The sequence below is a fragment of the Galeopterus variegatus genome, unplaced genomic scaffold (assembly GCF_000696425.1).
Source record: "Galeopterus variegatus unplaced genomic scaffold, G_variegatus-3.0.2 Scaffold575, whole genome shotgun sequence".
In the NCBI taxonomy this organism is placed as follows: Eukaryota; Metazoa; Chordata; class Mammalia; order Dermoptera; family Cynocephalidae; genus Galeopterus; species Galeopterus variegatus.
The window spans coordinates 453,770-475,085 of record NW_007726686.1 but is presented as its reverse complement, the minus strand read 5'-3'; the positions used below and the strand labels follow the sequence as shown (position 1 = coordinate 475,085).

The 21,316-nt window shown below is 44.4% G+C and overlaps 1 protein-coding gene across 1 annotated transcript; it reads right to left on the bottom strand.

Moving 5' to 3' along the window:
- Positions 1–743: 743 nt before the first annotated feature.
- On the bottom strand, positions 744–21,168 carry LOC103588476 (leucine-rich repeat-containing protein 37A2-like). Its single transcript, XM_008570150.1, is given in 19 exon segments — positions 744–890; positions 9,425–9,511; positions 10,137–10,472; positions 10,628–10,933; positions 10,936–10,991; positions 11,026–11,363; positions 17,535–17,666; positions 17,731–17,904; positions 17,994–18,763; positions 18,863–19,042; positions 19,086–19,369; positions 19,372–19,407; positions 19,410–19,467; positions 19,549–19,667; positions 19,710–19,878; positions 19,880–20,188; positions 20,269–20,340; positions 20,416–20,603; positions 21,123–21,168. Coding segments are annotated over 19 exon segments (3,807 nt in total).
- Between the last annotated feature and the right edge of the window lie 148 nt (positions 21,169–21,316).

The window sequence follows — 21,316 nt, the reverse complement described above, 5'->3', positions numbered from 1 at the left end:
GAAGGTGGATGATCCCCTGTGGGCAGGAAGTCAAGTTTGTTGTAAGTGACTGGTTCTTGATAAACCAGGGAAGAGAGCACCAAAACAACTGATATTTGATTAAAAATCTGCACCCCTTGAGGATGACATATTTTCAAGGCTCCCAGAAATTGATTATATGGGAAATGAGGGAGAGAAGCCCTGGTCAGCCTTTGCCTGCATTGCCTCTTGTGGGACTACTGGCTCCCATGAGAGATTCCATCTTCAGTCCTGCTTTTCTTGCCTATGGCCCTTGTTATTTGTATATAAATATTTAACTATTTACATTTTAATTTCTTACCACATGGCTAGAATTGGTTATGAATTTTAAACATTTTAATATGAGAAAAATAAGTATTTTACAAGCAATGCTGAGAAGCCAATATTAGAAAATAAAATTTGCAGGTGGCCTGAGGCAGGATGGGGTCATTCTGTGTTGTTCTTGAGCACCTTCTTTTCCTCAACCTCATCAGGCATATCTAAGTACATGGACTTCTCTGAGCTCCCTCAGGTAAGAAGAACACTGCCAAGGCTTTTACTCTTGAAAAGAGCTATTAACAGTCTGGCTGGCCAGTTAGCTCAGCTGGTTAGCTCAGCCTTACATCACCAAGGTCACAGGTTTGGATTCCCTTACTGGCCAGCTTCCAAAAAAAAATAATAATAATAATGAAAAGTTTTTTTAATCTCCTCATTGTAGATGCAATTTTTAAATTGTCCCCAATCATTTACCCTGGACCCTTGTTGAAAATTTCATCCTCATCAGAAGACTCCTTGTCATGTAGCTTCTGGGCCATGTTTTTCTTGCATGTAGCATTGAGAAGTCTATATATATCCCTAAGCCAAAGCGGCCACCTTAACCAGAAAAAGCCCTCCTAGAAAATAAAAGGGGAAATATTAATTCTGCATTTCCCCTGTTATCTCTGGACACAGCAGTGGATCTTTCTTAAATTTACCTGAGAGTCATTTTGCTGTGAGCATCTCCTACACAGCAGAAATCTGAAAAAGCCTCTTGGGAGAAAACACACACACAAGACAATTAGTGATTCGCACCATTTTCCATGTCTCTCACAATGTACATCTCTGGTCTTACTAGAGCTAAATGTGCACCTCAGTCCATAATCACAATGAACAAAATCACCACAGACCGGGTATCTTCAAAAGAATTTCATGCATGCTGGGCTTCCAGAAGCTCTCCATGTTTGTCCAAAAGGGCCTCACAATGCCTCTGGGGAGAACTTTGTACGCAGCATGGAGTATAGGCAGGATTTTCAGCCCCACTTACCCCCCTTGATCAAGTGCCCTTGTGCAGTGAACAAAATGCACAGCCACACTGGGCAGAAGCATTTGCTGTCTCCAGAAGCATTTTACATCAGTCCCCTTCAGCTTTGTCTTACATGCATCATTTGCTGGGGGGGAGGGCGATACGGTGTTTCTGTTTTCCTAGCTGCTTTATCCTAGAGGCTGAATCACATCAAGCAAATGCCTGGGTTCAACTAGCTGAGTTATCCAGCTCATTGATTTTAATACTGCAAGATGTCACTGATGAATGAGTGAGTTGTGGAACCAGTTTAAAGGACATGACTAGCACTAAAACAAAATACTCTGAGTACAAACAGAATATGAAAAAAAATCAGTGCATCATTTTGGAAACTACCTATGTCTATATTGTATGTGTGTACTGATTTGTGGCATAAGATGTAGCTCACAGTCCAAGCACAGGATAATAAATGGAGAAATCCCAGCTAGAAAAGGAATCATCCTCTCTCTGATACTCACTAGCAGTGTGATCATGGGGCAAGATATTTTTCCTTTCACCTTCTCTGTTTCCTTATAATAAAAGGAAGAGACAAACTACCATCTAAGGTATCTCCTAGTTAAACTCTATGAGGTTTGGATAAGAGGAATAGAGAGTGGGGGCCCAAAACCAAGAAGGATAAGAAGGTAAGTTTTTCTGCCACTTTAGAGGATGGACTCGTGTATTCTAACTTCTATCAGCCTTGAAATCTAAAAGCCTCAATATCATGTGGCCTTCCCTAACCCCTCTCTAGAGCCTCCAAGAAGGCCTCTGGCCTGGCCTGTCCCCCATGCCCCACCAGAAGGAACAGGCACCACCAAAGCCTCTCCCTTCCACCCTTTCTTGGAAGGACAGCAGGTGCATCCTTTCTAGTCGCTTCTAACTCAGCTTTGCCTGGGGAACTAATGTTGCTGGAGGCAGGCAGAGCACTGGGTTAAGGAAGTATTCCTGCCTCTGGCAGTTTTCTCACTGTAAAATGAGGGGATTGAAATAGATACATTTTAAGTTCTCCTCTAGTTCTAAAATTCTAATTTAAAAATAAATACTTACCTTGGGGATCTTTCTTTATTGTCCTCTGATACTGTTCTATGAGAATAAATCTGTTTTGGAAAAAAATACAATCATGATTTTCCATCATAATGACCATTGTCTCCAAATCTTTATTCATTCATTTTATTTATTATAAGTCTTATCTACCTGGTGAGATAACTTTTTTGAGAACAGGAACTCTATCTGTTTAACAGTTCTTTGATTCTTCCACAGTACCTAGCTTAGGATCTTGCATGCAGCTGGCACTTATTGACTCTTTAGATAATATTCAACAGATAATTTCTACCAAAAACTCTTAAAAGTAGGAAAAACAGAAACATCGGTAACTTGATAAAAGTATCTCCCAGAAGCCTAAATAACAGCATGGTTTTAAAGTCAAGAACAAGAGTAGGATGCCTATTATGACTGCTACTATTCATCGTTGTTGATTTGAAGTCCTAATAAATGCAATAAGAAAAATGGGTATAAGTATTGGAAAGGAAGAGATAAAACTATCATTATTTGCATATAAAAATGATGGAAAATCTTGGGCCGGCCCCGTGGCTCACTCGGGAGAGTGCGGTGCTGGGAGCGCAGTGGCGCTCCTGCCGTGGGTTCGGATCCTATATAGGGATGACCGGTGCGCTCACTGGCTGAGCGCGGTGCGGGCGACACCAAGCCAAGGGTTGTGATCCCCTTACCGGTCACAAAAAGGACAAAAAAAAAAAAAGATGGAAAATCTAAAAAGCCCAAAAGAAACAACTAAAAGTTTATTGAAAGTAATATGAGGATTCAGTAAGGTGACTAGGTACAAAATCAAGTGATCAGTGCATAAACTTCAACAGCTTTCCTATGTACCCCAATAACAAATTAGAAAATGGAAGAATGATCCCATTTACAACAGCAATAAATAAACTTAACAAAAGATGTGTATTATCTTTGTGATGAATTAGAACTCTTCTGAAGGATGTTAAGAAGGTATAAATACATGGCATGAGATACCATGTTCCTAGAATGTTGTAAAGATGTCAATTCTCTAATCTACAAATTCAATGCAATCCTATTCAAATCCCAAGACAATTTTTTTACAAAAATTGGTCAGGTGACATTTAGGAGAGCAAATGAGCAAGAATAGCTATGAAATGTATGAAAAAGAAGACCAAAGAGCAGGAGCTCGCCCTACCAAATATATAACTCAATATGTTATAAAGCATCTGGAATTATGTAGTGTGATCCTGGTACTGGCACAGAAAAAGACAACTGGATCAACAGAAGAGAGCAGAGTCCAGATAAAGATGGTATTCTAGATCATTGAAGAAAGAATGAGTCATACAGTAAAAATTGTCCTAAAACAATTGAATATTCATGAAGGGAAAAATAAGTTAGACTCCTTAACTCAACCATACTAAAAAACAAAGAAATAAAAAATTCCAGATGGATTAAAAAATATAAATAACATAATGCTATAGAAGTACCAAAAGAAAACACCAGACTATTCTGTGAAGTGACAAAGGCCTCTAACAGGACTCACACCCCTTAAGCTACGGGGCTAGGGCCACAGATGCTATGGCATAGACTATAAATTATCTACTCTTCACAGCCTTTGGCCCTTTCCCCACTGGATTGTCTTTTTCTCACTGGTTTATAACACTCTTTATATTTAAAATATTAATTCTTCCAGTGGTTTTCATTGTACTTCAATGTTTCAAATATTTCCTAGTTTTGTTTTGTTTTTGTCTTTAAAGAGGCAAAACAGAGTGGCGGTGAGGTGCGCAGGCTTTGCAGTCAAGGGAATCTGGGTTCTGCTTTTGGTTTTGCAACGGGGACCTTAAACTGATCTACTTCATCTGTAAAGAGGGATGATGATATCCTCCTTACAGGACTGTTGTGAGGATTAAATCGTACAATACATGGCAAACTCTTCATCCTATGCTTGGCATATTTAAGTGCTAAGTTTGCTAGCAAGGGCACAGACAAGGCAGGCAAATCTACCAAAGGTTTCTGCCTGTGATATCAGGCTTAGAAAGCTCTTCTCCATTCCAAGATTATAAAAAATATTGCTTCTATTTTCTTCTAGTATTTTTACATTTTCTTTTTTTACATTTACTGAAGTATATTTAAGGTGAGAATAGGGATCTGCCATTACTTGCCCCTCAAATACTTAGGCAGCTGTTCTGTTAACATTTATTCATTTTCTCCCACTGATTAGATTAAAAGGTGCAATTTCAAAAGTCTTAGGAACACAGGTCTGTCTATTGCTGGACTCTGCTTACTACAAAGAAATATTAGGTTGTATTATTCCTCATTGTGGAACTGCTTCATCTCTCCCTTCCTTTGAACACCTTTATTGTCTGCAAGGAGACAGAGGAGGAGAGACCTACATGTAAAACACTGCATGCTCCCTGTTGGGAAAATAGAGTAATTTAATCAGTCCCCCTTGCCTTAGGTCCGGTTGGGGGTGGTGCAGTGCACTCTTTGTAAATAAGTTGTGTGTGGATAGAGTTAGTGTGCATGCACAGCACTGTGACCTGGCTGGCATTGACTGCCTTGGGCATCTGCCATATGTGGCCATGCTCTCCATCCTATGGCTTCCAATGACCTGTTTGCTGGTTATCTAGCTCATAGACCTGTGTGTGAGGAGTCTGGTGACCCAGCCTGGTGTGTGAAGGGTTTGTGACCCAGTCTCGAGAATGGGCTTGAGGGGTCTGTGAGCTCCAGACCTAGCCCTAGCTTGACAATTGGCCCAGTTGGCAGGATTATAGGCAGGTAAAAGACATTGGCACTCCCTGTCTTCATATAGCTTCATCTAAGTGGGGAAATGAAATAATAAAAACCTATAAATAAATACAAATGTAAGGTTAAATTGTATACAGAAAGTAAAAGCAACATAGGAGTTGATAGAAAGTTCAAAAAAACAAAAGGCCACATGCCACCTGGAGGCCTCTGCAAGCTGACCCCAGGCTGGTCCCTGCCTCCTAGGTTCGGAAATCAGACTTTGTCCTTTCCAAGAGAGAAGTCCTTCCTTTCAGAGCAGTCTCACCTATCAATATCACAGGACTGACCAAAAATCAGAATGTCAGATTACAACTTGACAGTGAGAAATATATCTCATTCCACAGACAATGCCTGTGTCTACACGATCACCCCTCTGGAGAGACGGGTCTCCATGACCCACCGAAGCACAATCTGAAGGCTAATGTGAGAACAGAATTAGAAAAAAAGGAATTAGCTGACTCCAGTGTTTAATGGAAAGGGCTGAGGTGGCTGGATTCACCCATCTTCCCCCAGGCGCAGCCTTGCCTGGGCCTGACCCCACACCTGCCTGAGGCTCCATGTCAACTCACACACAATGAAAGGTGGGCACTGCATTGCTGGGCTCTTCCTCACCTTGTCTGTGCTCTCACGACTAACCAGCCCTCTGCAGACAGACATGTTTTTCTTTAGATATGTTAATACATCTATAGTTGGGTTCTGCTCATGTCTGTAGACTAGGGACCTTACATCTCTGCTCTGCTCCATTATTTGTGGACCTTAGCATTTCTCTCTTGGATAGCCATCTTTTTTTTTTTCTTTTCCTTTTTGTCTTTTTTACTGACTGGTAACGGGATTGCAACCCTCGGTGTCGTGCCCGTACCAGGGACCGGCAACGGGATCGCAACCCTCGGTGTTGCGCCTGCACCGCGCTCAGCCAGTGAGCGGGAACCGGTCTCCACATGGGATCCGAACCCTCGGCAGGAGCGCCGCCGCACTCCCAAGAGGCACACTCTCCAGTGTGCCACCGGGCCGGCCCTTGGATATCCATCTTTTAAAAAAATTGTTTACCACATTTTGGGTTCTGGTCAAGATGGTGGAATAGACGGTCCCCAGCATCACCCTCTCCCAGAAATCAACCAATTTACAAGTATATAAAAAAGCAACAACAGCCAAGCTGGGGCCACTAAAGCTCAGGGAAAGAGGAAAGACCTATGGAGTGCATGAAGGTGGGAGAAGCCACAATGAGAGAAAGAAAAAGCTGCTCTGACCATTTTGTGCTGTGGCTGCTTTAAGGCTGGAACTGCTGAGCACATGGAGCAGGAGCCAGCAAAAGCCACGGCTGTGCCCTTCAGATGAAGTTGCTTGGAGGTAGCAGGGGAGAAGAGGGCCTTGGTGGCCCCCAGGCCAGCAAGACCACTAATAGGGTTCCCGTGGACCCACATAGGAGCAAGGAGCCACAACAACTGAAAAATGGAGCCACTCAGATGCTGGTGACTCATCACAACTGATTGGTGCATGGCCCATCCCATGGGAAGTGTTTGCAGCATGGACAGTGGGAGAGATAGGCCCACCAGGGGAACACTGGGGCACTGCAAGGACAGTTGATCTGCACCCCAATCAGCATAGGACCACTCAGAGGAAACTGGTCAGGAACATAGAATTGTATGGAGTGCAGTCTGATTGTTGGGAAAATAGAATAATTTAACCAGCCCCCCTTGCCTGCCCAGTTGGGGGGCATTCTTTGTAAGCAAATTGTGTGTGGGGGGGTGGAGTTAGTGTGCACGCACAGCACCACGACTTGGCTGGCATGGACTGCCTGAGTGGCCGCCTCCCGCACAACCATGCTGTCCAACCTATGGCTTCCAAGGACCTGTTTGCCCAGTTACCTAGCTCATAAATCTGTGTGTGAGGGGTCTGGTGACCCAGCCTGTCATGTGAGGGGCCTGGGGACCCAGCCTGGCATGTGAAGAGTTTGTGACCCAGTCTGTGAACAGGCTTGAGAGGTCTGTCGAGCTTCAGCCCCAGCCCTAGTTTGACAATTGGCCCAGTCAGCAGGATTATGGGCAGGTAAAAGAGCAAGAGCCTGACATTGATATAAAGACTCAGGCCCAGATCAGAGTTTCTATACAACCCAGGTGCACCAATTCTCTGGAGAGCTGGATGTACCTATAAAGTCAATCATTATAACCTGGGCTGCACAAAAAGCCTTCCCTAGGGAAGCAGCAGCAAAGCAGCAATTTAGCTAAGCCACAGAACTCAAATACTAGTCCCAACAGGAAGTTCCCCCACCTTAGAAGTAAGCAAAGGACACAAAAAAATTAGTTCTGGCTCAGACACACTGTTAGCATCCTGGTCAGCCTGGGGACATGAGGTATGGAGCTGGGGACCAGACCCACCTCCCACAACCAGGCACACAGCACCAGCACCTTGGTGCTCACCCAGGGACCCAAGGGATGGAGCCGAGGACTGGACACCCCCCACAATCAGGCACACTGCCAGCACCAAGGAGCCTGCCAAAAACATCACCTCCATGTGGGTGGCCCACCAGAGCCACTGCAATAACCATGGCTGCCACAAAAGTGGCTAGACATCACAACCACTACACAGATGGTCCACCAGCCACTGGAGTGCATTGACACAAGGAGAGTCACCAGCAGAGATAAAGAAAAGAAGAGGATGTCTCTCTCCACAAAGCCCATTTCAGAGTGACAGAAGCAGCATCTGCTCTATGATAACATTGGGGGACCTGTTCACACCTCTCAGCATTGGACACATCATCTAGGCAACAAATCAACAGAGTAACCATTATTCTTTCAGAAAGAGAGAAGAAATCTAGGGTAATTAGAGGGGGGGGGGAGAGGGGGATGGGGAGAGGTTGGACAAGGGGCATAAAGAATAATTACGTTTGTAACAATATGTATACTAGTAATATTGATTTGATCAACATATCTCAACAATGAACCCGAAAAATATGTATAATCAATTTTTTTTTTCCTTTTTGTCTTTTCGTGACCGGCAACGGATCGCAACCCTCAGTGTCACGCCTGTACCGGACCAGGACCGGCAACGGGATCGCAACCCTCGGTGTTGCGTCCGCACCTCGCTCAGCCAGTGAGCGCCGGTCTGTATGTGGGATCCGAACCCTCGGCAGGAGCGCCACCGCACTCCCAAGCGGTGCACTGTAGCAGTGCGCCACCGGGCCGGCCCTGTATAATCAATTTTGATTCAATAAAAATAAAATAAAAAATAAAATAAAAAATTGTTTACTACTTTTTTAAATTCTCAGGGGAGGTGGAGTGCCTCACTATAGACTCCAAGAAATGGTGACAAATCTCGTGGAGGGACTAGGCCCAGAAGGGCTGGAGTATTCAGGGATGGCTCCATGAAGAAAGATGAACTTGAGGTGGCTGTTGATGGACTCACAGGACTTCCACAGGCAGAGTGACTTAAGGGAATTTTAGATGGGAAAAGGGACAGACACAAGTAGGAATGGGCCTGGAGCAACTGGGATGTGGTGGGGGCTGCTTTGGCTGCAGTGGAGGGCCACTATGATGATAGAAAAGGTAAATGAGATAAATTTACCTCAAAGGAGGTAGGGTTGGTAGGGTACAGTCAAGATTGTCAGCTTCTTAAATCACTCTTTTCGTATGCCAGAACCTACCTGTTGGGAAAAGTAATAAGCTATTTGGTAATTGAACAAGAGGTAAACAGAGGCAAGCTCCAGGAATAGGCTCCTGTAAATATGACATGCCTTAGAGCAGCCTAATGCAGGATTTAGCTGCAGTGCTTTAACTGAACCTATTCAGACAATACCTTACACACTGGAGAAGAAGGGTGCTGTGTAAATCTAGTGAATCTCCAGAGTCACGCTTTTATCTTTTGGCCTCTTCCTTTCTTCCCAGGGTGATGCCAGCTCCACGAGGCTTAGGATTATACATCTCTTGTCACTTTAGTAACAGAGAATCAGAGGTAGAATGAGCATGATCAGTGAGCACATAAAATTGCTGACATACTTTTAAGTTGGCAAAATTTTACTATCATATCAACTCTGGCCTTCTTAGACTTCTTAAAATAGTCTAGTGGCTTGTTATTTTGGTTTTAATTCCACGGAGATCTCCTGGGAGTGGGATTCCTTTAAAAATCCCTGGAATATACTTTGCAATAAAAGAATAAAGCATACCTCAATCTCAGTGACTGAAGAGGAATGTCAAACAGTAGTAAGTGAGAAAGTGGTTTTGACTTTCATTTTATGGGTTCAGATTCTATTATAAAGACAGACATATTCTAGAACCTGAATTAATCCTTGTTTTTACCTCAATGAGAGAAAATTATAATCAAAATCATCACTACGACAGTCACAGATATTGCCAAGATGAGTTTGTTGTAATAGCCATATCCTGGAACTTCTTTAGTGAGCTAAAAAAAAAAAAAAGAAGAAGAAAGAAAAAAGAAAGAAAGAAAGAATAATTGTTTTTATAAAACAAAGAGGATGAAAGCTGGGATGGCTGGGTAGCTCACTTGGGAGGGCGTGGTGCTTATAACACCATGGTAAAGGGTTCAGATCCCTGTACTGGCCACCCACCAAAAGAAAGAAAGGATGAAAGCTAACTATTTAAAACCCCATTCTTGGGCTGTCTGGTTAGCTTAGTTGGTTAGAGTGTGGTGTTGTTAACACCAAGGTCAAGGGTTCAGACCCCAGTAGGCACCAGCTGCCAAAAAAACCAAAAACCAAAAAGCTAAACAAAACCCCCCATAAAACCCCTCTCTTCCAGATGAGTAGCTTATAGGTTCTTAAAGAACATACTAAATCTAATGTGTTACATAATCTTATTATTAAGCATTTTCTTCTACAATTTATCTTGTGTGTTAGGTCTGCTTTATTCCCTAAATGCGCAAAGTGGGAGATCACTGTCTTGGCCGAAGTTATATGACCAAGACAAGATAGGGACCAGGAGCCTCTGGCCTTCCTACCTGGGCACTTTAATGGCATATCCTAAGTGATGGAAAATTCTGGGTCTCACGTTTCGGTAGTTGTCCTCACCTCACATGACTCCTGATCTTTCTGTTCTCCCAGGGCTTCTGTGCAGTCACTGATATACTTCTCTGTTTTCTACTGGTCTATATCCCATTCTGCCTTGGACACCTTTACTTCTTGCTGCTCACTGAGAAGCTTCATCAGGAGGCCTGTTCTGGAGATGAACTTGGCACAAGTCATTTGTACATGGGGCTCAGAGAAGTCCATTTTCAAAGTCAAGATAACATGAGAAATGAATCTTCTCATGTCATTGTCAGAGATGAGGGATCCTAGCTGCTGGTTTAGCTGAAGTTAAAATTGATCACCTGGGGATGAAAGCAATGGGTAAGTGAAGCCTTTGGGCTTGGGGTGGGGGTGTTAAGTCATTGCCCAGACTGCGGTTATTCCCATTGTGTTCCATTGGATTGTTTAGCAGCTGGTATTAACTTTAATGCAGTCACAGAATCTACAGCAGAATTCTTGTGGGTTGTGTTTTCAGGGATAGCTTCTATTGGTACAGTGGCATTTTCTACAAAAACATTTTTATTGGAAGTATTTCTTGCAGTAGTGTTTTTTTCTATAGAAGGCTCTGAAAGAGCAAATAATTCTGGGAAAGGATTTTCCTGAGAACTCAGGTCTCCTGAAGATGAAAAAGCCCCTCAAAAAGAGGAATTTATAAAGCTCCCCACTGCAGAGAATGGAGGCCTCTTTGCAAACATCAGCCTCTTGAGTGAACCTTCCTTTCTGAGCTTTTGACTCAGTTTGGCCTTGGGTGTTCTGTGGACCACATGAGAGTGAGTTTTATGAAAATTGTGATTTTTTTTATGGGATGTAAGATTGGTTTAGCAGCCTTCATATTTTTAACTCTAGCATTTGCATCTTCTAAAGCAAAAATAGTGTAGATTGAGACTTGATCTGTTTCTAATCTTAGGTAGGGATTTTGCACTGGTGGAAGCAGAGGACCTGCTCACTGAGAACTGTTTCAGGAAGGAAGAGACTGTGGCCTTATGTTCCTCTGTGAATGAAGGCTCTGTATGGAAGGGGTTTCCCACTAACTTCCTGGACCTCTGCACCATGTGAAGTTTTTCCAGCTCCCTTGGGTTTGGTCTTCTGAGCTTTCTTTCTTTAGCACCCTTCTCCACAAATGGCTGGCCACTCTGTTTCCTCTTGATGTTCTGATCCCTCACTTCTTTGAAGTGCCTTTTCTTTATGCCCCTTGGCCCCTTGAGAACTCTGTTCACTGCTGCCTTTTTCCTATACTGGTTGGCTGGTTAGCTCAGTTGGTTAGAGTACAGCCTTGTAACACCAAGGTCATGGGTTCAGATCCCCACACTGGCCAGCTGCCAAAAAAAAAAAGACATAGAATTTTAAATAACTCAGAATACCACCATCTTGCTTCCTGTTCTCCACTCTTTAAACTTATTCATTGCTTGGCCACACACCACCTCCCTGGTCCCACAGGATCCCAGCTTGCTCCAGTTATCTCCTTGCCCTGTTGCAACACTTTTGATGGCCAATAGCTAAGAAGGCAGTTTGCAGAAGCACTTCCCAAGCACAGGAAGTTGTCACAATTTTCTGTGACTCCTCTGCCAAGCCAGGCATGCTTGTTTGGTGGATCCAGGAGCCTTGCTGGGGCTGGAAATGGTCTTCTCTAAGACCCCATGGCACAGATGGGCATGCGGGCAGATGAGGAGCAGAAGATGAGTGCAGGGACACAAGAAGGGGGACCAGTGGGGTAGACACTGCCCAGGCTGAGCAGAGATGTTTAGACAAGGAGGGGGAATCATCACTTCTCTGGTCTCAGCACCCAGTGATTCTACCCATAGCACATTTCCTTTGTGCATCCCTCCAATTGGTGCTGCTGGTTGTCTACAGGATGTCCTTGGAGGAAGCCACCTGGAAGGTGCAGAGAGAAAGAGCCACAGGGATCATCAAAGATGATGACGGGCTCCCATCTTTTGGTGTATTCATATACTAGGGCTGCCCTAACAAAGTGACTTACACAACAGATATGTATTGTCTCATGGTTCTGAAGGCAATAAGTCCCAAATCAAGGTGTTGCTTTGCATTGCTTTGCCCCCCATGGATTTGTCACCCCACTTCCCTGGGTGACAGAGATGCAAAGGCTTACTCAAAGTCCATCTCTACTGAGCAGTGAGAGGCCCCAAAGTGGTTAATCTCCTGGAACCCTCAAGAGAGAGGCATTCCTTCCTTGGGAAATTAATGCCAAATTGGGGTTCTCATCCTGCGTTTATTTTCTAGACCAGAAAGTTACAGGAAGAGAACATAGGTGGGGTTATAGTTTAACAATATAGGATGGTAACTTTCAGTGAAACAAGCCAGATGACATTCGAGTAAGGCAATTAAGTGATCCTATCAACAACAGTTTGATCTTAGCAAACATTCCTTCCTATAGCAATTTCTCAGTATCTTTACATAACAATCAGTAACTAGTCTGTCTTTGAGCCAGCAACCTGCTGTGCCACAATCCTTATCTTGCAACAGAGACTTATAGCCTGAGGGAAATTTCCTATCCTTGCAAGGTCAATATTTGAAACTGTAAGGTTTTGGAAAACCAGGCCCTGTGAAGTACATATGCTTTTTAGTATATTCCACATCAGCTGAGTTGGTTCCTTCTGTGGACTGTGAGGGAGAATCTGTTCCGGCCTCCCTCCTAGCTTCTGGTGGTTTACTGGCAATCTTTGTGCTTCCTTGGCTTGTAGAAGCATTGCCTCAGTCTCTGCCTTCATCTTCACATGGTATTCTCCCTGTGTGTGTCTTTGTGTCCAAATTTCCCCCTTTTAAAATAAGGACACCAATCATATTAGATTAGGGGTACATCCTATTCCAATATGATATCATCTTAACTAATTATATCTACAACAACCCTATTTCCAAATAAGTTGCACTCTGAGGTCCTGGGGGTTAGGACTTCAACATACAAATTTGGGGGTGGGGGTGGGGAACAATTCAATCTATAACAGTTGGGTACCTACTATGTACCAGCCACTGCGTGCATACTTTTAGATATTATATCTAACCCTTTAACAGTCCTGCAAGGTCAGTGTTATCATACCCACATTACAGAGGATGAAAGCAAGGCTGAGAAAAGTCGAGGGACTTGCCTGAAGTTAGACAACAGAAAGACCATCTGAATGCATCACCCAACCCTTTCTGAGAACCTGGGAGCTGACCACTGCAGCACTTCTCTCCTAGGACACCAGATAGGAAACTGTGTCTCCATCAACTTTCTCCATATGTGCCACCCTGTTTAGAGTAGACTGGCTGAGGATCACTTGGTTCTGTCAGATTTCAACCTAAATCACTCATGAGCTGTGCCTCTTCAGAGTGAATGTGGCAGGTGGTCTGTGGGTATGGAGCCTTGGATGGATGTGGAAGGCAGGATGTGTTGGGCTGGAGCCTGGCTCTCTTCTGCACATGCTGCCTTGCTTGGCAAAATTCTTCTTCTTCTGAGCTAGTTTGGATGCTGGGAAGCCCAAGGTCCGGGGGCCACATCTGGTGGGGACCTTCTTCTTGGTGGGAACTCTGTACAGAGTCCCCATGGTGACCAGCTTATCACATGGTAAGAATGGCCCATAGTATGGCATATAATGTAGGAGTTTAAATGAATAGAGTAACCACACTAAGTATTAGGAAGGAAAAAAATCTAAGACATATCACGAAGTGAAAGAATCAAGTTGTAGGATGTTAGCATTTATGTAAAAAAAAAAAAAGATAAAACTGCACAACAAACCTATTTTGCTATGTGTACATATATGTAGTCAAATGCATGGGGGAAGGTCTGGAAGGATATATACCAAACTCAGAGTAGTGCTTACCTCAAGGCTGAGGGATTAGGGCACAAAGAGGGTTTCCACTGTACCTGTTATTTCATTTTTATACATTAAGAATATAGTCATATATTACTTGTATGACAGAAAATAAATTGCCATTTACTTATTTTGAAGAGGGCCCACCAAATTTAATTTTTAAATAGTCATAAGATTGTAATCAATAGAGGTTGGTTTGGGATATGGAAGAGGAAATACCTTTTCTCAGAGGTATTGGCCTCAAAATTCTGGACCAAGAAGGTCTTACAATGCATTTAGTATTTTGTATTCATATCTGGAGAGAATATACTCACAGTTTCTCAGTCCAATGCTATGCTTCCATGTATCTTCATCGGTGTAAGAAATAGTTACCTTGGAAATCTCTGTGAAGAAACACAGTTCATATCCTTGAATAGATAGGAAATGAATGAACAGAATAAGTAAAAGAATCATGGCAACCTCACGGGGAATATTCAAATACATAAAATACTAGCTTTCTAATTTCCAGAGCTATCAGTTTGCACAATTAATGAAGAAATAATGTGGGATCACATGCACAAACCATGAGGTATCTCCTCAGAATCTTCACTTCCTATCTGTCCAATCTTTTGGAAAGATAATGCCAGTTAGTTACTTTGCCTTTTTCTTCCTTTTTGCCAGTTCATTACTTTGAATGTAAATATTTTTTCCAAAAATCAGTCTAAACTGACTCCTTCTACAAATCAATAAGAAAATGGTAAATAATTCAACAGAAATATGGGCAAAAATCTATCATTATCAGCAAAGAAGAATAAAGAATCCCCATGCCAAATAACACCAAAGCTTTGGCTAAGTGTCCTCTGTTGAAACCTCTCCAGGTATTGGAAGGGAAAGGGAAATTAGAGTGTCTAATGTGCTGATATGGAAAAAACTCTTAGACATACTGTATAGCGAAAAAGCAGAAATCACTGAGCAAGAAATAAAGCATTACCTCAAAATGCAAAGGAAAGAGACTGGAAGGAAGGACATACACACAAATGGTAACAGGGGTTATCTATGGGTGGTAGTGATGTTGGAGGTAGGGTCCACGGGTCTGATAGTCAGCCCCAACCCACCCAGTCCTCTTACCAGATTCTTGACTCTGCCACAGGAAAGAATTCAAGGGCAGAGTCACAGTAGACAGCAAGAACAAGTTTAATAAAATAGATAAGAAATACAGGTTCCACGGAGAGAGTGTGGCATAGCTCCAGAGACTGAGCAGAGCACAAACCAAGTTTAACACAGAAGTAAATTCAGTACAGACATCGAGTCTAACACAAAAGCTAAAAAGTTCAGTACGAAGTGCAGGCTGGCTCAAGAGAATGAGTTGCTGCTTTCTGAGAGTAAGTTAGATACAAAGTAAAGTACACACACCTCAGCAAGAAAGTGCGGGCTGCCTCCAGGAAAGAGATCAGCAACAACGCTGCCTTCAGCTGGGATTCAGCTTTTATAGTTTTTCTATCTAACAAATATTCAATTAAAGGGGTGGTTCCCAGTTATATGCACCAGAATGTTCTGTGCTCTCTGTTGAGCATGCCCAGCCACTGGATTGCATAAGCCAGCTCCCCTGTGGTCTCATTTTCCCTGTGTTGGTGCTTAAAATAGGTCTAACTGACAACAGTAACTTTCCTCCAGGGGAGACCACAGAGGAGGCATCTGAGACCTCAGGGAGTGGCTGGAAACCCAGAGGCGTGTCCTGAAATCCGAGCCCAGGGAAACTGAGCACATCCTGTATCAGTACGGTTCAGGGTGGGGGGTGATAAAGGGGTTTGGGGGTTACAGATTTTCACATTATCCTACATACTTTTGTAACTTTTTTTAAAAAAGTGGGGATGTCTCCATTAAGGACACATGTTTTAAGGAACCTGTCAGATTCCTTATATTTAGTTTCAACTTTGTGGGTGACTGAATCCTTACCTCTAACTCTGTCTCCATTCCTCAGCAACAACTTACTTAGTTTATATACACAATTTCCCTGGAGAGGGGCAGAAAGAAGTAAAAAGAAATACCTGTCTGCTCATCTGCCTGGTGGACATTTCCACTCAACCAGAAGCCTTCTAGTTGCTCTATGCTCACCACTGAAAGGTGCCTAACACTGAACTCATCTCCCTCAATCTGTCTCTCCTTCCCAACTGTGACATTTCCACCTGTCATGCCACCATTGTTCTCCTTGTTATCCAGGACAGAAACTTTGAAGTTACATTTGATTTTTCTCTTTCCTGTACACCCTATCTCCCAACTCTCCAGTCAGTTACTAAATCCTGTCTGTTCTTTCTTTGAAGTGCTCCCAGGATTTTCTTTCCACTCCTATCACAACCACTCTGATTCAGACTCTTCTCACACCACTGCTAGATTTTGCTAGAGCTTTCTATTTGGCTTCCCTCTATTAAGCTTCCCCCTCTAGATGACTCTAAATATGCATTCTAAAATAATTCTCCTGTTTTAATCATTTATCTGTTTGGCTTGAAAATTTCAATGGCTCTCCATATCTCTTTGTGTAATGTTCAAACCCCTATAGCTGATATTCAAGCTTTTTCATAATCATTGCTTCCTAACCCAATTCTTTGCAGCCAAACTGGTCTACAAAATTTTTAACATTCCTGCAGCCCTGGCTTTGCCTGGGCTGTACTCCCTATTTCTCTCTTTTTAACAAGTTATAGCCACTCATTAAGCCCCAGGTCAAGTTTGAGCTTACTCGTTAAGCCCCAGGTCAAGTTTAAGCTTATCCATGCAGCTTTCCCTGATCCCTACACCTCAATGATTATAAATTCTGGTGAATTAAAGCACCTAGTGTCTGCATCTAATTTAGTTCTTAATTCTATATCACCTCCCTTTTTATGCCTAGTCCCTTTCTTCCCACCTATCGTATTCACGTTCTGGAGACAATGTCATACATCTGCGGCTCCCACAGTACTTAGCCCTGGATTGGGTACAAAATGGCTGTTATATATAGAAAGCCAGGGACAAAGATGTGTTCTCAACATACCTGAGGGACTGAATAATAATAATAATAATAATAATGGCTGTCATTCATATATATATACTAGGCACTGATATAGGTGTTATATATTCACTCATCTAAATCTCACAACAATTCTATGAAATGGTAACTATCATAACCATCATTTTATAAGGTGAGAAAATTGAGTCACAGAACTACATAACTCACCCAAGGTCACAAAGCTAATTAATGACAGACCTTGCTTCAAAGCCAGTCAGTCTGGCTCAAGAATCTACTCTTAACCACTTTGATGTCTCATCACTAATGAGATGGGGAAAGGCAGCCTGCTCTAGCGAGGGTAGCTCAAAAATGGGAGAGCAGAGGTTAAGAAATGATATTATGGGGCTAAATAAAAATGAATTAAAAGAAAGAATAAGGGCAATCACAAGTGAAAGCTTGGAAAAAGGGCAAAATGGTAAGGAGAATGAGGATAAGGAAAAGTTGACAAGCAAAAGATAAAATCAGAAAGTCAGTCAAAGTGGATTGGGAAGATGAAAAAGGCCTAGGAAGACCTCAAGGAAAAGGCTGCTGTGCCACGCAAGGGGTAAGAAACAAATGAGGAAAGGTGATTCTTACAAGATGATGAAGGTGCTATTGTAAGTTTTGGGCTCTGGCACAAGCACTCAGTGCAGCCTCTGCTCTGGGCTGAGACCAGTGCAGGACAGTGTCTCATCTCTGCAGATACAGAGCTCACATAGGTTGATGCTCCTGGTGGTGCTTCTGGTGGTGCTTCTTTTCTGGGGTGTAATTTTCAGAAGATACCAATGGATGCTGAGTTATAGTAAGTTCCAGATCAAAAGGGTGAACCGTGACTTCAGTCAGGTTTGGATACTAAGTCTGAACCTGGTCTGCAAGTGGAGCTGTAGTCTTCTTCAGGGTTGTAGAATGCTCAGCCTCTGTAGTAGATACTGAAGTTATGGTAAGCTCCAGGTCTAAAGGACAAACTCTGACATTGGGCGACATTGGTTGCTGAGCTTGATCCTGACCTGGTTTTGAAACTGCCACCTCTTGATACACTTGAGGTGGAGCTACAACCTCCTTAGGTGGCTCTGGAGGCTGAGTTGGGGTCTTCTGCATGGTTTCAGCTCTGTAGTAGGTTCTGTAGTTATGGTAAATTCCAGGTCCAAAGATTTAACTGTGACTTGAGTCAACTTTGGATGTGGAGCTGTAGTCTTCTTCAGGGGTGTAGAATGTCCAACCTCTATAGTGGGTAGTGAAGTTATGGTAAACTTCAGCTCCAAAGGTTGAACTGTAATGTTGGGCAGTGTTGGATGCTGAGCTTCATCCTGAACTGCTGTTGAAATTGTCACCTCTTGATACACTGGAGGTTGAGCTACAACCTCTGTAGGTGGCTCTGGAAGCTGAGTTGGGGTCTCCTGCGTTGTTGGAGAGTGTTCAACCTCTGTAGTGGGTACTGGAGTTATGGTAAGTGCCAGATTGAAAGGTTGAGCTTTCAGCTTTGAACTTTGAACTTGAGTCAGGTTTGGATGCTGGGCCTTGGCCTGATCTGAATGTGGATATGTTACCTCAGGGGGCTTTGGAGAAGGAGCTGTAGTCTTCTTTATAGCTGTAGAATGTTCAGCCTCCACAGTGGGTTCTGGACTTACGGTAATCTCCACGTCCAAAGGTTGAAATGTGATACTGGGCAATGTTGGATTCTGAGCTTGATCCTGACTTGGTGTTGGAACTGTCATCTCATAGTGTGTTGGAGATTGAGCTACAATTTCCTTAAGTGGCTCTGGAGGCTGAGCTGGGGCCACCTGCTGGATTGGGGAAGATTCCACCACTACAGAGGGCTCTGCAGGCTAAGGGGGGAACTCCTGCAGACCTGGAGAAGGTTCTGCCTCCTTTGGGGGACCTGGAGGCTGAGGAAGGGCCTCTTGATGGACCAGAGATGGTTCTACCTTCTCAGGGAGTTCTTCAGGTTGAGATGGGGTCACCTGTTGACCTGGAGAAGGTTCCACCTCCTTAGGTGGCTCTGAAGGTGGAGCTGCAGCCTCCTGGGGGACTGGAGAAGGCTTGGCCTCTTTAGGGGGCTCTAGTGGCAGACCTGGGACCTGCTGCTGGCTCACAGATGGTTCAAGCTCCTCAGATGTTCAAGAGGGATGTTCAAGAGGGATGTTCAGCCTCCTCAGTGGTCTGTGCATATTCAGCCACAGCCTCCTGCTGGCTTAAAGAGGGTTTCTTATCCTTAACAGGTTTTGGAGATTGAACTGGAGCCTCTTGTTGAACTGGTAAGGGCTCAACCTCTTCAGAAGACCCTGGAGGCAGAGTTGGGGCCTCCTGCTGGGTTGTAGAAGGTTCCACATCATTAGTTAGCACTGAGGGCTGAGCTGTAGACTCATGGCAGATTGGAAAAGTTCCCACCTCTGCAGCAGCTTCTGCTGTTATGGAACGCTGCAGACCTGGGGTTTAATAGTGATATTGGGCAAGTTTAAATGCTGAGTTTGTGACCTGGAGGCAAAACTGTCACTTCATGATACTCTGGAGACTGAGCTGGTTGTTCCTGCTGGGTTTGAGGAGGTTCACTCTCATCAGGAAACTCAGAATTCAGAGCTGGCTGCTCCTGCTAACTCGGAGAAGGTTCAGCCTCCAGAGGAGCGCCTGGAGGCTGGGCTGGGGTCTCCTGCTGGCCTGGAGAAGTTTCAACCTCCATGGTAGGCTGTGTAGTTGTGGTAATGACCACATCCGCAGGTTTGTGTGCTACATCTGGGCTACAACTGTAACGCTGGGCAAATTATAATCATGAGCTTGGTCCTGATGTGGATGGAGGTTGAACCGTCACCTCATGATTTGGTAGAGTTTGAGCTATACTTTTCATAGGGGACCCTGGAGCTTGAAATGGGGCCTCTTGCTGAACCAGAGAAGTTTCAATCTCTCCAGGAGACCCAGAAGGCTGAGCTGGCTGCTCCTGTTCACTGGGAGGAGGATTGGATCTCTTCAGGGGTCTCTAGGTTTTGAGATAGGGCCTCTTGCTGTAATTGATTAGTTTCAACTGGCTCGGTGGCCTCTGGACGCTCATCTGGGTCCTTCTGGGATTCTAGAGGAAATGCAGGATAAACTATATACATACTCGAAAGTCCATTATCATCCTGCAAGATTTGTTTCTGATGCTTAGGTTTGGATGCAAATTGGTGTGGAGTTCCAACAACCTTAGCAAGCCACGGATGCTGAGCTAGATCTTTCTTCTCCTTCAGGGGTGAAACAACAAACTTTGTTGCTTTTGAACTCTATCTACAGTTCAAATCTTACTTTTCAGTGGAGGAGACAGAGCCAGGGCCTGATTCTGATTCCAGTCTTGCACTGGAACCGTCTCCGGGAGCCTTTGTTGCCGAGCTAGCTTGTCAGGCAGATCCTGGTGCGAAACAGCAAACTGATCTGGCTCTGGGGACAGCTCTCAAGCTGAATCCATGCCCAGGAATGCAGCCGAATTCTCAGCCAATTCCTGATACGGGACCAACATCCGGGAGGCAGCAGAGGATCCCAGGTAATCAAAGTCCCCCGGGTCTGCCGGGGGTGTGAGCGCATGTGGTGATCCAGGTGGGCAATCAGACGAGCGCGACGACCAGGACTCAGTCAGCCCTGGGGGGTTGGAGGTCAGAGGGACAGGGTGCCAGGCCCACTCAGGAAGAGGGGCCACCTGGACTAGCAGCCATAGGAGTGCAAACGTCAGGAGGAGCCGGAGGGCTCAGAAGCGCAGCCAGGATATCGTATGCGGAAGCGCTGGGGCAACCGACCCAGGCCAATGGGGCACGGCAGCTCCGCCGCGCCTGCCCTGACCGCCTGTGGCCCCGCTCCCGGCCCGCCCTTTATTTATGACATCTTTGGTTACCCAGGCAACGTTTATTAGTCAGGCCTAATAAACGCCACAAGGCCATGGGCGCCACAAGGGCGAGCCTTGTCCCACAATCACGGTGCTCATACCTCCTTAACCCCCTGCAGAAGTGACAATCACCTCCGGATGGAACAGCTGCCTTCCTCGGGGAGGCCCCAGCAGCCCGTTGGGGTGGGGCTGCAGGGCATCCCAAGGAAGTCACAGGGCCTCTCCTCTCCTGATATTCAGAAGTGCTGCTGTGCTTCTGACAGTCCGAACTCCTCTTCCAAGCTGAAATCTGAGAGATCTTCTTCCCCTTGGCCATACTGCTTCCAAGAAAAGCAACTGACCTGCTAAATGAGCGCCACTCAGGGCTACAGGCAGGAGAACACACATTACGGTTATTTATTCCAAAATATGGCCATTTCCTGTAAACTCTCAGTGTCCTTTGTTCCACGTTTAATAATTAGTTCACCACTCTACTAGGTAGGGTGCTACCGCAGAATCAGTGATGACCCCAAAATTTCTGTAGGAGGGGTTTTGG